Source organism: Aulonocara sp. 'chitande type north' Nkhata Bay, linkage group LG17, assembly GCF_057382095.1.
Source record: "Aulonocara sp. 'chitande type north' Nkhata Bay isolate Kocher_YH1m ecotype deep benthic linkage group LG17, A_spYH_male_GT1.1, whole genome shotgun sequence".
In the NCBI taxonomy this organism is placed as follows: Eukaryota; Metazoa; Chordata; class Actinopteri; order Cichliformes; family Cichlidae; genus Aulonocara; species Aulonocara sp. 'chitande type north' Nkhata Bay.
In genome coordinates, this window is record NC_141360.1 from 1,519,698 (window position 1) to 1,536,461 (window position 16,764).

The 16,764-nt window shown below is 42.2% G+C and overlaps 1 protein-coding gene across 1 annotated transcript; it reads left to right on the plus strand.

Moving 5' to 3' along the window:
* The first annotated feature begins 1,161 nt into the window (after positions 1-1,161).
* On the plus strand, positions 1,162-3,923 carry LOC147309404 (inward rectifier potassium channel 13-like). Its single transcript, XM_086269882.1, has 2 exons — positions 1,162-1,758; positions 2,242-3,923. Exons 1-2 carry the CDS (start codon positions 1,242-1,244, stop codon positions 2,811-2,813), a joined length of 1,089 nt encoding a protein of 362 aa, XP_086126008.1. The 5' UTR covers positions 1,162-1,241; the 3' UTR covers positions 2,814-3,923.
* Positions 3,924-16,764: the final 12,841 nt, after the last annotated feature.

The window sequence follows — 16,764 nt, forward strand, 5'->3', positions numbered from 1 at the left end:
AGCGAGTAATGCAGAAAATAGAGATTTTGATGGTAAACTGGTCTCTGAGTACACTGAGAGAGAGAAAGCTGTGCAGGAAGTAAAAGCACGAGTCAGAGGGAAGTCATCTTTGTCAAACGTGACGCGTAGTTTTGATCTTTTGCTGCTGGTTCAGTGAATTTTGGTCAGAGTGACCAAACCCGTGAGACGTCTGCTGTCAGCACCCAAAATCGATTTGAACTGCACCCATAGTTACTGTTTGGTCACTTTGATGGACAGTTCAGGTTAATGCGTTAAACTGAGTTACACCATGGCAGCGCTGTTTTGAACCACATTACAAACTGAATCTGGATTACTTTACCTGAAGAAATCCTTAAAACAAAGGATTCTAAGGCAAATTCTGTGAGTGTATTACTTCCTGTTTTACTTTGATAGTCTTCCGTATGGCGCGTGAGCTTCCAGCTGTATGTTTCCCAGTTAGTTTGCGTTGTTACTGTTTTATCTACTCCACCTTTGTGAGCTAGCTGAGATTTTCAGTTTGCTTCTTTATTGCATTCTGGGTCAGTCTCTCTGCCTGCACATGCCCCTGACATGGCACTGTACTTCTATTTATGATTGTGTCTTATTTTTTACCTCACAAAGAGGTTCCACTGTTTGGTTGTCCACTTCAGTTATTTTTTTCTGGTTTTTCAGACCTTCTGGTGTTAATGAGCCGTGTAGTGCATACTTTGAACATTTTTAACTTGGTGACTCTCACTGGTACATCTAGATTTTTCAGCTTAGTGCTAGCCTTCATCAGCATCTCTTTTGAGCCAATATTGAGGCCAATATAAAAATAATTTTTTATATAAAATTTACGTAGAGGGAAAATCGAGAATAACGCTTCAGAAGATATTACGACGTATCTATTGAGATCTTATTTTTCTGTCACTAAACAGTTTAGGACAAACAGAGAGAAACCCAAGAAATTGACCTGTTCAAAGGTTAACTCGTCATACAATAATTCACCCACAGCTCAGTGCTCTGGCCCCCACCTTTTTTCCATGCCGTCTGTCTCACGGTATGGTTAACTATTAGTATGAGCTAGATGGATAATATTTTACATTTAAATCTTCATCGCTCAGCAGAATTAAAATGTATTTAAAGGATGCCAAGGTTTGCTTTAGTCTAGTCTCAGATCGATCTCTGTATGGTGACATACAAAAGTCTGTCTGATACCAACTGCTGACATTTTCCAGTAAAGTCATTCCAGGATCACAACTATGACTTCCAAATCCAAGGGTAGTGTTCCAGGTGACAAGGCGTCCTCATCTCTACTTCTGTCCTCTCCACCTTATCAGCGCCTGATCACCAAAGAGGGACGCTGTGCTTTTCGTGTCCCTCTGTCTTCTTCAGGCTCACGGAGAGAGTCTTTGCACAGAGCTTGGCTGCTGGCCCTGCAGGACCTGTGGGGACTGCTGGTAAATCTTCGCTGGAGATGGACTCTTCTGGCCTTCTGCAGCTCCTTCGTGGCTCACTGGTTGTTTTTTGCCTGTCTCTGGTATTTGTTGGCTCATCTGAATGGAGACCTTGATGTGCAAGATCACGATGCCCCACCACAGGGGCATGTTGTCTGTGTAAAGTACATTACAAGCTTCTCTGCTGCCTTTTCTTTCTCTTTGGAGACACAGCTAACCATCGGTTATGGCACCATGTTCCCCAGTGGAGACTGTCCCAGTGCCATAGCGTTGCTAGCTGTACAGATGCTGCTGGGGCTCATGCTGGAAGTATTTATCACAGGTAAAGCGCTCATCAGGTATTCTAATTCTAGTTTTAACGTATAAATTGTAAGACAAAAGAGAAGGTAACAGTTTTTCTACTTTGTAAAAAGTAAATGACATTTACAATTTCAGAAGATTAGGCCTTTTCATGAAATCTTGCAATGATTTACTTGTAAAAAAGGGCATTTTGAAATTTTCCTCGTTAATCTGAGTCTATGGTAGCAGTGTCAAATCAATCCCTGTATGCTCACATAGAGCACATCTGAAAGAGGCATGAAAAGAATCAGGACTTTATTCCAAAAGTGACGTCACTGTGATTTTATTTATTTCAGTAAAAACGTTATAAAAATTGGTCACTTTGTTCTTTCACTTGCTTTGAGACTTGCTGCCTTGCCTTAAATAACAGCAGATCAAATCATTGCATAAGCATGCGTATTTATTCCTGATGATGTCACAGTATGACATATTTGTTCATGAATGATGTCATTGTCTTAACATTCAGGTGCATTTGTAGCCAAGCTCTCCCGCCCCCAGAAACAAGCAGGAGCCATCCAGTTCAGCCCCCAGGCAGTGGTAGGTCAACACCTGGGCCAGACGTGCCTCATGGTCCGAGCCACCAATCTGCTGAAGCGGCCTCTGGTCGATGTAAAGTTGAGTGCTGTGCTTTACAAGTGTGAAGGTCAGGCTCTCCACCATACCTCTCTGGACTTCTATTTGGACCATTTGGGCCAAAAGGCATGTCCTTTGTTCATATTCCCACTCACCTTTTACCACCCCCTGGAGCCTCAGAGCCCGCTCTACCCTGCCCTGTGTGAGGGGTCCTCCACTAACTTTGAGTTGGTGGTTTTTCTGTCGGCCTTGCAGGAGGGAACTGGTGACTCATGCCAGAAGAGGACCTCCTACCTTCGCCAAGAAATCAAATTAAACCACTGCTTTGCCCCTGCTTTCAGGATAGACTCCCGCGGGAGGTACACAGTGAGCTCCCAGCACTTAAGCACAGCCCCTTCAAATGAGCCTGTGAACAAAGACTCTGTAGTGCAGATCAACAGTGATGGGATGGAGCAAGGATGCTGAAGGAAAATCTCAAGAGATAGTAATTTTCTTTTTTCTCAGGAGGTATTTCACTGAATCTTGTAAACATTAATATATGATTAAGCATAAAAAAATCAAGTGCATGTCAGACACACTGTCAGTGCTGGTGCAGACTCCATCACCATCAACTCCTCGGTGCAAAACCTAAGGAAGCGTGTTCCTGAGGTCCATATGTAAAGATTTTGTACTTGTAGGAAAATATCTGGAAATGTTATGTTTGTGCATCCATACAGGAGAACGTGTGTGTTTGTAAAAATAATTACACAAGTTGCTTTTTCATTGTTGTTTCGGTCTGTTTGCTCATACAAAGCAAAACAATAGGTGTAAAACTCTGCGTTCATGTTCCGTGTGCGAGTTTCAACTTGCAAGTGCAAGACTGACTCGATTTTCTTCCTTTCAGCTGATTGGTCAATGTCATGGCCGTCACAAATGTAACAATCCAATCAGAGAACAGATGGGTTTGACTATCAGAGGTGTGCTTTACTGAGCTTCAGGTTCTGGGAGGGTAATACAGTTTGAAGATGGATGATGGTGACAGCGCTTCTGCGGCTCAGTGTGAGTCACTCTGTGGTGTGACTCACAGCACTGGTCCTGGGTCACCCCTGACTTTGTGTACACAAAGCAATACTAAAGTAATAATCATATTTTTGACCTTTGGTATACCACAACCTAATCCATGTGGTATACCAATGGTACACTGCTACCAAAAGTTAAGGGACGTAGCTGTCGCTGTCCTCCAGCTTCAGACTGTTTTAGCCTTCCACAACCTGAAAAGCGCCCGTCCGACAGCCAAGCCCATCTGTTCTCTGATTGGACTGTTAAATTTGCTAGCTCCCCTTCTGATTATGCCAGTAACTTGGGCATATTACTGGATAGCTTGTTTAAATTTGCCAAGCAAGTGTTTGCTGTACTGTGGTCTAGTTTTCATCAGCTGCGCCTCATTTCAAAGGCTAAGCGCTATATGCCGCATAAAGATCTGGAGAAACATATTCATGCATTCGTGACTCCCAGGTTGGACTACTGCAGCTCTCTTTACATTGGCCTTTCCTCCTCCCTTCTCCTTAGATTGCAGACTGTCCAGAATGCGGCGGCACGCCTTTTTTTTTTTTTTTTTTTTTTTTTAAATGACATCAGAAACAGCAGTATGCGACATTACGTGATGGCAGAGCTTCAGTTCATCCTTTGTCTTTTTTTTTTTAAATAAATAGGACAGGGGGAATGAATGAGAGAAAGAGGGGGAGAGAAAGAAAGAAAACCAAAGGGGAGAAGAGACGGTGAGAAGGGGGGGGAAGAGAGAGAAAAAAAAAAAAGAACTCCTGGGTCACCTGTATGGAGAAAAAAAAAAAAACAAACAAAAAAAACAAACAGAGGAGACAGCAAACAACAAAGAGCAACATAATAATAGAGAAAACAAAGCACCATCACAATAAACTAGCTAGTCATAGATATCAGTATTTACTAAATAATAAACGATATTGTGCAGCACGCAAGATAGACAGCGCACAGTGTGCTTTGAGGCAGCAGCCAAGAAAGCTTTAGTCCGCGTCTGTGAATACCCATGTGTGCATACCTGTGTGGATCAGCATGCTTGCATTCCAAAGGTTTCTCCATGTAATGACCTGCTAGGGAGTGTGGGGGGGCCACAGCCCCGTCCTCCAGGGTGTGAAGCGGGTATGGAGGAGATCAAAACTCCAGACATCCAGAGGCCCCCAGAACACAAGAGACCAAGGAAGACCAACAGAGGGGCAGCCGCGCCACTGTCCCAGTAAGAGCTGAGGAGAGTCCCAGATGAGGGCTCGCCCAGCAGCCGCGGAGCAGAAGTCAGGGGGAGTTGCAGTGACGCGCCCGTGAGCTCCGCCGGCCCCCAGCTGCGCCTGAGTGACCGAGCCCCAGGCGGCACGCCTTTTGACGGGTAGCAGGAAATTTTCCTCCATCACTCCTGTTCTTGCTGGCTTGCACTGGCTGCCAGTTAAGTACCGTATTCATTTTAAAATACTGCTCTTCATGTCCAAAATTATCAATAATTTGGTGCCGAACTACCTCAATGAGCTTCTTAGGTTACACACTCCTGTCAGAGCACTTAGATCTGCTACCCAACTTCTTCTGGAGCAACCTCGTTCTCGGCTGAAGTCTCGGGGCGACCGTGCGTTTGCTGTTGTCATTATCATTTAAAGTCAAAGTGATGTGGCACCATAGCACCATATAAATAATGCTGAACTGAATACATCATCACAAGCCATAAATGAAAGTGTTACATCTACAAGCAGCTAGAAGCACAAAGAACAAGTGTGTTGGTTTCCCAAACAGTTATCTCTGCTGCACGAGTGCAACACTAGCAGAACGTATCAGCACATTTTCACTGAAGATGTGAAGTTTAATGTAAAAAAGGAGAAACAAAGATAAACAAATAATATGCTAATTTTACTTTGAGAGCAATTAAAAAACGTAGAAATCAAAGTAGAAAACTCTCACTGTATTTTTTAACTGTGTGGTTATAAATGAATGTCTCCAAACTAACGGTATAAAACAAGCATCTGTGTACAGTACTGTGCAGAAGTGTTGAGTACTGATACTGAGTCACATTTTTAAAGTGGTCTTGAGCAATAGTTTTCCAGGTTTTATTTTCCCAGTATATCTTTGAACACTGGCTGCTTGTTCACTCTTTTCCAGTCCAGTCCCTGTAGCTGAGCTATTTCACAGGAAAGCGTTTTTTAATCCATTTAACATTAATCTGTAACTCTGTTAATCAAAAAAGGCACCTAAGTCAAGGAATGAACCAGAGTTGTATCAACACATAACACAACTCAGAAAAGAACCAGTTTTAAATGATAACTTTAGGCACTGCTAACAGCCTGCTGCAAAAACAAGTCGTTTGTTCCTCTTCCTTTAGTTGAATCTAAGACAAACGCCAAGGTTAACACAGTTTGACAGACATAAAATAGCACTTCTGTAACAGAAAAGAGCTAAAAACCCGACATAGCTCAGCATGGTTGTGATTTAAGGACAACATGCAGTATCACCTGGACACCACCGGCAACAGCTTTATTTAGCATGGCAACATTGAGGAAGAAAAGCCCAGCATGCAGATGCATGTAGACAGATATAACACAATGCAAAATCTTCATTTAGGTTGAAAGCAAAGTGCAGACACTCAGAATCCATGAAAAGGAAACAGCAAACTAAATGCTTTGATGTAGAGGACACAGGGGAAATAACACTATGACAAAAACAAGGACAAAGGAAGGACTGGGTCTATAAATAAAGATATATTAAAACATGTCAAAGTAAAGTGATCTTTCTCCTTTCACCTCAGACGGCTCGGTCATACGGCTCCTCACCAGCTTGCATCCATCCTATACATCACTGCACCAACTGCTGTAGTCAATACTGAACTTCAGCTGCCGTACAGTTCAACCTGCCTCTGCTCTGCTCAGATTCTCTGAGATTAGTTACAATTTGCACTTTTATGGAAACAAAAGTATCAAAAGCATCAGCAAATAGTTATTATATAGGGAAGTGTGACAACAACAGAGAGGCCTGGTCTAATAAAACAGGAAACATCTTTGAGAAACTTTTTAAAAACAATTTTTTCCCCAACTCTCCTTATTCTTTTTTCATTAATATTTTTAGCTACTGACAGTTAACCATGTAACACACTGCTTGAGTCTTTCAATTCAGTTGCTTTTTGTTATTAATGTTTTAAAATACATTTTAAAAATAAAGATGTAGGCTGTGTTTCTGTGTTGATACATTATATTGCCAAAAGTATTCATTCACCCTCCTAAATCATTGATTTCATGTGCTCCAATCACTCCCATGGCAACAAGTGTATCAAATCAAACACCTAATCTGCTTCTACAGATACTTGTGAAAGAAATGGGTCGCTCAGTGAATTCCACAGACGTGGGGAACCACCGTTTCGCAGGATGACAAGTTTATTTTCAGTGTCTGAGTGTTCAGAGCTCATCTCGGTACATGCTCATTTTGAGAGGACGTGTAGAATTTTTATTAGTCCTTTATTCATCCAGGTAAAAAAAAATCTCATTTCCAAGAGAGACCTGGCAAAATACACAGACCACATAAGGTTGTGAAATAAAGGTTACATAAAAACAGAGGGATGGAGTGACCAAAAATGTAAAAGTTAGAGCTGCCAGCGTTAGAATGACGCTAACGCCTACCCGCATTAACGCAGCAAATCTGCGTTAGTGAGTTAGCACAGATCGCCCCGTGCGTGTGGCTGGACGCGGTTAGCTCATTAACGTGTAGCGCAGTTAGCCGTGCAGCCCCACGCACAGGGCGATCCGTGCTAACTCGCTAATGCCGATTTGCCGCGTCAATGTGGTTATGGCGTTAACATCATTTTAACAAGATTAACGCTGACAGCACTAGTAAAAATCAATTAAAAATGAACATTAGATAACAACTCATACCTCAAGTTTAAACATTCATGTTTATTTTCCCAAATGTAAAGTACTCTCACTGATGCACTGCTGCAATTTCTTCTTCCAAACATGTCCAACATTACTGAATGTCAGCCGTACACCACCCTGATATTCAATCTAGACTCACATTGAACTCCGTAACATTATATATGAAGCATTTATCAACTTATTTCATTTGTAACAGCAGTTTCACTTGAACACACACACACACACACACACACACACACACACACACACACACACACACACACACACACACACACACACACATGATGTCTCCTTCCTTCAACAAAACACGATTTCCCAGTGTTGATAGTTCCAGAATAGCCTTTATTGTCATTGTACATGTGCAGCAAAGTTGTGGGTTCTCCACACCGACTGTGCCAGGAAATAGTGGACCACAGGACTAAAGAGAAAACAGGAGAGATACACACAATCAAGAGGAATGTAGACAAAACAAGAGAAACAAATACTAAAAATAAAACAAAGGCACACAGAGAACAAAAAAGTTTCAGAGATGCGAAGAAGAGACTCGGTCTGAACAGAGTCGGTGTGTGAGGGGCTTGAATGATGGGAGTCAAGCTGGGCAGACACTGTGCGACTTTTTCAGTCGCACGATTCAGCTCCTGCTCAACCTGCACGATTGACTCGCAGAGGTTAGAAGTTGGTGGGTCACGATGCAGGTCTCACACTATACGGCCCGATGCTCTGATGCGACCCGAGTGCTCACACTGTGCGTCCATAAAAATGAAGGTTATAACAAAATCTGTCGCTCACTCTCTCTCTCTGTCTTTCACTCACACAGACACACCACCACCATCAACTTTGCTAAATTGCTAATGAAAAACATGATCAGCTGTGATTGAGCAGCAGTGTAGATCCAACTATTTTCACGGTTGTTGTGGTCGTGATAATTTTGTGAGGCCACATCGAAAAAAAGCTCGGATGAGCTTTCCAAAGTTCTACAAGTTGTGCCTCCATCGCTTGTGTCCAGATCACAGGCTGCACCGCTGTGCTACGTCACAATATAATTCATTAAGTTACATATTTTGATTACCAAATTATGGAAGCGTGGAGCTGCCACCCAGGCAAAAGCAAAATAGAGCTATATCACATTATAACGTGAAAAGTTTATTGTTCTAACATTATGCTTTTCATGTTTGTATAATATAATATCACATTATTACAATATATATTGTATTGTATTGATTATTGTAATAAGGTGATAATATATTGTACAAACATGATAGTATATTGTTAGCACGATATACTTTTCACGTTATAACGTGATATACTTATATTTCTCTTTTGCCTGGGTGGCAGCTCCACGCTTCCGTGCCAAATAAGCGAGAATAAAGTAATATTTGAGAAAAGGCACCTGCTAGCTTGATGATGGAGGCTTCGTAGACCGGCCACCTTTTGGCTCCTTGCTGCCACTCCACGAAAAAAAGGTCAGTTTCCTCCATGCCGGCTAATTATTCATCCTCATTAAAATCTCGTATATGTTCAGTTGGCAGAATTTTACATCTTCCAACCACTTAATTAACACGAACATAATAGACCCTGTGCACAAGAAAATGCTAACTTCCTGTTTTAAGACCGGATGTAGGGTTGTACATTTCCAGTAGCTTTATTTTGCAGTCAATCGCTACTGCGAAGGTCGACTCAAAAATCATGTCCAAAATACGAAAACAGAAAGATTACGTTAAGTTACAAAGAGCAGGAGGTGGGAACACTCACCACTGCTGTGTCATAAAAAATCTAATGATCAACTTTGACGTTTAAAGCGTTTAGATCGATCAGCTGTTTACATCACTCAGCACAAGCAGAACTGCATCACTGCAGCAGAAGACACATCGTCCACATGCAGAAGCACATCTCTGTATAGTGACTGGTCTCATGATTTAAACAGGCAAATGTTCAGCATTCAAACTACAGGTGAAGAATAGTCAAACCAGATGTTTCTCTGTTATGTCGATACCAGTACACACCTACACAGCATGTTAACAAACCGTGAAAAAAAGCCACAGGATATAAAAAAAATACATGAATGATTGCTGGTAACGGTTTCTATATATTAGTATTTACGAAGGGTATGTTGTGACCTATCTTCTCAATTACAGTGGTCCCTCGCTATAATGCGGTTCACCTTTTGCAGCCTTGCTGTTTCGCGGATTCTTTTAGTGCAATTTTGCATGCTTTTTTTTTTCTAAGCGCATTGTGTTCTGCGTCCTGATTAGCTGTAGATCACTGTCGATCTCCTGCATGCCGTCTCTCCTGTACAGTACAGAATCGCTACATCAATCACTAGCAGTGTGACTCTGAAGTGCTGCACTGTTTGTTTGTAAGTTTTCTCCCCAAGAAACAACAATGTCAACGAAACGTTTTGCACCGTCAAAGGCACCTGCGGTAGCACCATGCACAAAACGTTGGACTTCTGGTCATACTAATAATAATGGATTGGATTTATATAGCGCTTTTCAAGGCACCCAAAGCGCTTTACAATACCACTATTCATTCACTCTCACATTCACACACTGGTGGAGGCAGCTACAGTTGTAGCCACAGCTGCCCTGGGGCAGACTGACAGAGGCGAGGCTGCCATATCGCGCCATCGGCCCCTCTGGCCAACACCAGTAGGTGGTAGGTGAAGTGTCTTGCCCAAGGACACAGCGACCAGGACAGAGAGCCCAGGGATCGAACCGGCGACCTTCCGGTTACAGCTGGTTATTGTTTGGCTTTTTCAGTGTTTTATTTGTTTGTGAGTAAATTGGTTTAGCTGTTAAGTTATTATCTTAGATTAAATTAAATTAAACTTTATTAATCCCTCGGGAGGGTTCCTCCGGGTTTTCACACAGCTGAATAAACGTCAAACAGAAAATGATTAAACAGAAGAGTTTAAGTCAGCGCCCGGGTTATATTTTAGATAGCAATGAGCAGACAGCAGAGTTTCACTCCACTGAGGGAGCTCATGATGTACTATCCAGCTTTCTTTAGACTGCGAAGGCCGCGTCCTCAGGTGGAAGCAGCCTCTGAATTTGGACACCACCGCTATTTCCGGACATTTAACGTATTTTATCTGATAAATCAACACTGTAAAATGTATTTAACACCGCCCCCAACAGCCTTTTTGAATGTCTCCCTAGTATGGCCACAACACCTCACCTTTTTTCCACATGTATTGCAAACCACGTCTCAGCTGTTTGTGGAGGTAAAATAAGTCCGCACATGACTCCAATTATGCTCAGCCATTGTTGTGAGTGCGCACGCCAAAGGGCCGCGAGACATTTATACAGCCGTATTTCGCACATGACTATGAAAGGCGGAAGAGGAAGTAGTTCCTTTGAATGTAGAAAATCCGAATGTTATAGTTTCTTTCCACTGTGTTCCTGTTAATGATAAACTACAAATTTACTCTAAATTACTAAAATATCGATATTTTAATGTGAGAATCGATTCTAGAACATAAATGATTGGTATCGGAGGAATCGATATTTCAGGATCGATCCACACATCACTAGCTTAAATTAAACAATTAAGCTTAAAGTTAAATTCATTAGTTCAAAAATCTGTCATTATTATTTATAGATAAACAAATATACTGTATGTTTATTTCTCAAATAAATGTTTGGGACTGAAAACAGGTTTTGATCTTTGGTTTCAAAACAAGAGAGAAAAGTGTGAAACTGTTCATGCCTGTCTGAGAAAAGTGTATAAAGTGTGTAGTGACGGGTTTTACAGCCTTAAAACATCTAAAAGTATTGTAAAAAATAAAGCTGGCTACTTCGCAGATTTCACCTCTCGCTGGTTATTTGTAGAACATAACACCCGCGATAAACGAGGGAACGCTATATACAAATACTGAGAATTTTCAATCCCTTTTCTCTTTTGCTCTGAGGGGCAAGGGAAAAATATCGACAAGTCGATGAACATCATCTACAGATATATTTGGTAAATGCCCAAGACATCTTGAGAAATGTAACTCGCTGCTTGATTTGTCCATTTGGTGGCCTTTTTTTTGGAAAACCCGACCGTAAACAAGACGCGAATATCACACCGGAAACGAAGCGCCTACAGGAGTTTCCCCACCGGAAGTAGCATATGGTAAGGTGCATAGTCTATCGGCTTGTTTCTTCCCGTCTCCTGTATCCGGCCGTTCCTCTCGCTGTCGGAATTCGCGCCTCAGAGACGAAGTTATTTTTCAAAAAAAAAAAGAAAGAAAGAAACAGCAACAACTAATAAACAGAGTTTTTGCACGTTCATTGCACATTTGTGGGAATATTTAAATCTGTACTTTTTATTAATTACTTTTCATTTTATCTTTATTTTTAAAATCACCATGGTAATGCGCATGCGCATATCCTCCTGCACGCAAAGGGCTTTGGAGTTGACGTAACGGCGCAATGCATTGTGGGAGCGCAGCACCAGCTTGGCAGGCCACGAATCAAAACAAGATTGTTACGAAGCATTCTGAAAAGTAGCTCAAAAGAAAAAGGACGGTATTGGGCTTTGGAGTTGACGTCACGCCGCAGTGCATTGTGGGATCGCGGCGCCATGACAGAAGGCCACAAATCAAAACACAGTAAGTGTTGGAAGCAGGACTGCCAGAACCATGCTTAAAATCAGCACAAAAGACAAAGGGCTGTATCGCGACCGATTGCGCCCAGACGCCAAGAGATGGTAGCGTGCATTGGTAATGTGGACCCGTCTGAAATAAGGCAGTGGAGCGGGAACCCAGACAGCCTACCGCCGTTGTCCTATCCCGATATTTTCGCGTACCTTGTCTGTGGAGTCAGCGCATACACGGCGAATCATTTTCGGAATTATAAATCGCTGGAGGCGCACACCTAATACCCAAACAGTTGGGTACAAGATTTGGCCGTTTTTAAGCCTCCACGTTGTGAGTACGTTCACCATATGACCAAGATACAGCCACAGGTTGCACATAACATTGACTTCTCCTCAGCAGCTGCCCCAAAAATTGCTCTAGATGAACGATTCACCATTGGTGCCAGCTGTGCGTTGCCATGTAAATAGTTTGCATTTCATGTGTAACCGCACATGTATTTGCTAAGTACATGTGAACAGATCTTGAATAATAATAAAAAAACAACAACATACTTTTCATTTCTGTTGTATTGAAACCACTTCACAGAAAGTACAATTATTTACAATGAACTGTACATGCAACACAGCAGTTTTATGAATATTCAACAAGAGCAAGCTTCATTTGGCCCTGGTTTGACAACCACACATGTTCACCAAAACACAGCACACCTTAACATTGTTATCAAGCAGTGTTGTGTCTTCACCCTCACATGATATGAGTAACTCCTGTCCGCAGCCTCCATGACATGGTGATTTTGTTGTTGGTCTTCTGTCAGATCTTCATCTATTACTTCTGCACGGTGCACACCTTCAGACTCTGCAGCTGTATAATGAAAGCCTGTAAGATAAAATTAGTGCATACACATAAGGTAAATGTACACCAGTATTCCAGGTGTGTGATTCATCTGAAAGTTATGTGCAGATTAGCGTACAATGAGCACAATTTTGTATGTTTTTGGGTGCTCTTTTTCGCTTTCGTTGCACTTGCCTTGCGTGCCTGACGTCTTCGTTTAGTAATATCGGATACATGAGATCCCTCCCGTTGCCTCCAGGAGGGGAAACGATGAAAAGAGAGCCCATCATGTGATCTAACGTTGCAACCGACCACGCAGTACGTACGAACCATAGCTGACGCTTCCGTGTGCTTCGTTTGGCCTACTGTCATGGCCCCCTCCCGTGACATCACGTTCCAAAGCCCTATAGAGATTGAAAATGTGACATTATTCAGGGGTAAAACTGCAAAGGATTCTGGGAACGAGTGGCAAGCAGTACTAACGCACGCAGGCTTTCACATGAAAAAGTCACACAGCGATAAAAAGAAACAGAGTGGCAAGAAGCTGTTGTATTATTAACTGCAATAGCCGGTCGCATGACAGCCAGGGGAAGCCGACGGGGAAAGAGATCGGTTTTTATTGGATTCCATCGTTGAACAGAAATTGTTCAAGCTGTGTTACCGAAGTAACAAAGAGGCGACGGATGGCCTGGATTGCAGCCATTCGAAGACCAAATATAACGTCCCAGAACACTCCAGCTCACAAGCATTTACACAAAGGTCAGTCTTCTGTTGTAGTTAATGCGTCATTTATCATAACATAATTGTTGATGTAGGTTACAAATAAGTCTTAATTTGAATTGAATTCGTTGCTATGCTGCTTTGTTCACTGTGGCTTTGCAGGCTAATGTTTGTTGTGTTTTGTAGGAAAACCAGCCAACAAAATGCTGGAATGCGATCCAGACTGGGCCCCTCTGTCAGCCTGGGTCACACCGAGTTTAAAGCTGCTACCACAGCCAGATTTGATTGGTTAAGAGAGTGAGAGTGATATCAAAACAGCCACGAAACGTCCCGCCAACTGTTTTCCAGTATGTTGTTTTGCAATGTTTGTTTTTTTTTTTTGCATTGTTGATTTGTTTTTCACCGAAGCAGCTAATAGAGCACGGTGGATTTTTACAATTTTGCCTCTTTCCTGTAAGATTCTATAACAGAATGAAACAATAATGTCAGTTATAAATAAAGACAATAATTGAATGAATTACGAAACTCATTTTATTTCTATTAGATCTGAAAATGTTGTGTAACAATACAACCTGAAACGACAAATAGATGCGTTTGCCTGTACAGGAGATAAAGGAAAAAACAACAGCTGTGAGATGGAATCGTCCAAATCACCAAAGTAAACTGGACCTGGGCTTGTTGCAGGATCTGAAGTTACTAAACATGTTGTGAGTGTATGCACTCACACTTAGGACCATATAATAATAATAATGTGCGTGATGAAAGTTGGGCAGCACGCTAACGTCCTTACTCCACTCTGTATGCTCGTGTGGGTCTGACCCAATGACTGTATAAAAGATGGACGACGCGACCCCGCCTCCTACCATTGTGCAAAAATGAAGCCAAAATATCCCGCTTGTGGAGGCTGCCATCTTGCAAATTTGGAGCCAGAGTCTGCGCAGTAGTGACTTGAGGTGGAGCGACTGTGTAACACTCCCGCCCACACACCCGCTGGACGTGACCGCAAACACGCCCCCTACACTTTTTACGTAGCACCTGTGGCTCAAGTTTTTTGCTGGTTTATCGCGACTGACGACTCATTTAATTAAGGTAAATACAGGGAGTGCAGAATTATTAGGCAAATGAGTATTTTGTCCACATCATCCTCTTCATGCATGTTGTCTTACTCCAAGCTGTATAGGCTCGAAAGCCTACTACCAATTAAGCATATTAGGTGATGTGCATCTCTGTAATGAGAAGGGGTGTGGTCTAATGGCATCAACACCCTATATCAGGTGTGCATAATTATTAGGCAACGTCCTTTCCTTTGGCAAAATGGGTCAAAAGAAGGACTTGACAGGCTCAGAAAAGTCAAAAATAGTGAGATATCTTGCAGAGGGATGCAGCAGTCTCAAAATTGCAAAGCTTCTGAAGCGTGATCATCGAACAATCAAGCGTTTCATTCAAAATAGTCAACAGGGTCGCAAGAAGCGTGTGGAAAAACCAAGGCGCAAAATAACTGCCCATGAACTGAGAAAAGTCAAGCGTGCAGCTGCCAAGATGCCACTTGCCACCAGTTTGGCCATATTTCAGAGCTGCAACATCACTGGAGTGCCCAAAAGCACAAGGTGTGCAATACTCAGAGACATGGCCAAGGTAAGAAAGGCTGAAAGACGACCACCACTGAACAAGACACACAAGCTGAAACGTCAAGACTGGGCCAAGAAATATCTCAAGACTGGTTTTTCTAAGGTTTTATGGACTGATGAAATGAGAGTGAGTCTTGATGGGCCAGATGGATGGGCCCGTGGCTGGATTGGTAAAGGGCAGAGAGCTCCAGTCCCACTCAGACGCCAGCAAGGTGGAGGTGGAGTACTGGTTTGGGCTGGTATCATCAAAGATGAGCTTGTGGGGCCTTTTCGGGTTGAGGATGGAGTCAAGCTCAACTCCCAGTCCTACTGCCAGTTTCTGGAAGACACCTTCTTCAAGCAGTGGTACAGGAAGAAGTCTGCATCCTTCAAGAAAAACATGATTTTCATGCAGGACAATGCTCCATCACACGCGTCCAAGTACTCCACAGCGTGGCTGCAAGAAAGGGTATAAAAGAAGAAAAACTAATGACATGGCCTCCTTGTTCACCTGATCTGAACCCCATTGAGAACCTGTGGTCCATCATCAAATGTGAGATTTACAAGGAGGGAAAACAGTACACCTCTCTGAACAGTGTCTGGGAGGCTGTGGTTGCTGCTGCACGCAATGTTGGTGGTGAACAGATCAAAACACTGACAGAATCCATGGATGGCAGGCTTTTGAGTGTCCTTGCAAAGAAAGGTGGCTATATTGGTCGCTGATTTGTTTTTGTTTTGTTTTTGAATGTCAGAAATGTATATTTGTGAATGTGGAGATGTTATATTGGTGTCACTGGTAAAAATAAATAATTGAAATGGGTATATATTTGTTTTTTGTTAAGTTGCCTAATAATTATGCACAGTAATAGTCACCTGCACACACAGATATCCCCCTAAAATAGCTAAAACTAAAAACAAACTAAAAACTACTTCCAAAAACATTCAGCTTTGATATTAATGAGTTTTTTGGGTTCATTGAGAACATTGTTGTTGTTCAATAATAAAATTATTCCTCAAAAATACAACTTGCCTAATAATTCTGCACTCCCTGTACAACCATGTCACTGTTATAAGAAAAGACACGCAGCTTATCGTCTCATAGTTCTAAAATCGCTCTGTTGTTAATTCGTTTGCTAGATTAGCTGCTAGCATACGCACTGTGTTGGAGGCTTGTTGCTAGCTAGTTAGCGATGCTACACACCTGCTACTCTAATAGTCTGTGTTATTGAAGGATTCAGCACTCATGTTTTTTTTTATCCATTTTTAGACAGCGATCAGATCGGCTGCACACTCCACAGAGGCCCAGTGTTACTGTTAATATCATGCTGTCCTTTGAGATTTTAACATTTAAGACTAAGTGTAATGGATCTAAAACTGTTTAAATCTCTAGTCTACATCCTGGTAACATGGAAACTTTAAAAACAGCAGCAGAAGGTTTCAGTAGTGTAGTGTAATGTGTTCTTTTTATTTAATAATAATCCATATTATGTATAACAGCTACATTCAACCTGGAGAGAAACTAGTGAGGGAGACCATTTGGACCAAGCTGGGTTTCTGGGTCCAGAGGTTTGGAGAAACTTCTTCCCTTTCTTTCATCACAGCTGTCCTGTGCCAGATGTTCTGTTGACCCACTGAAAGAGGCATAATTTAAGAAACACCAGGAACACTGAAGCTCATCGCATTGATCAAGCAGGACTCATGATCTTCACCAGCAGCTCCCTCACAGGGAAATCTTCAGCACTCCTCCGTAGGCCCGCCCCAGG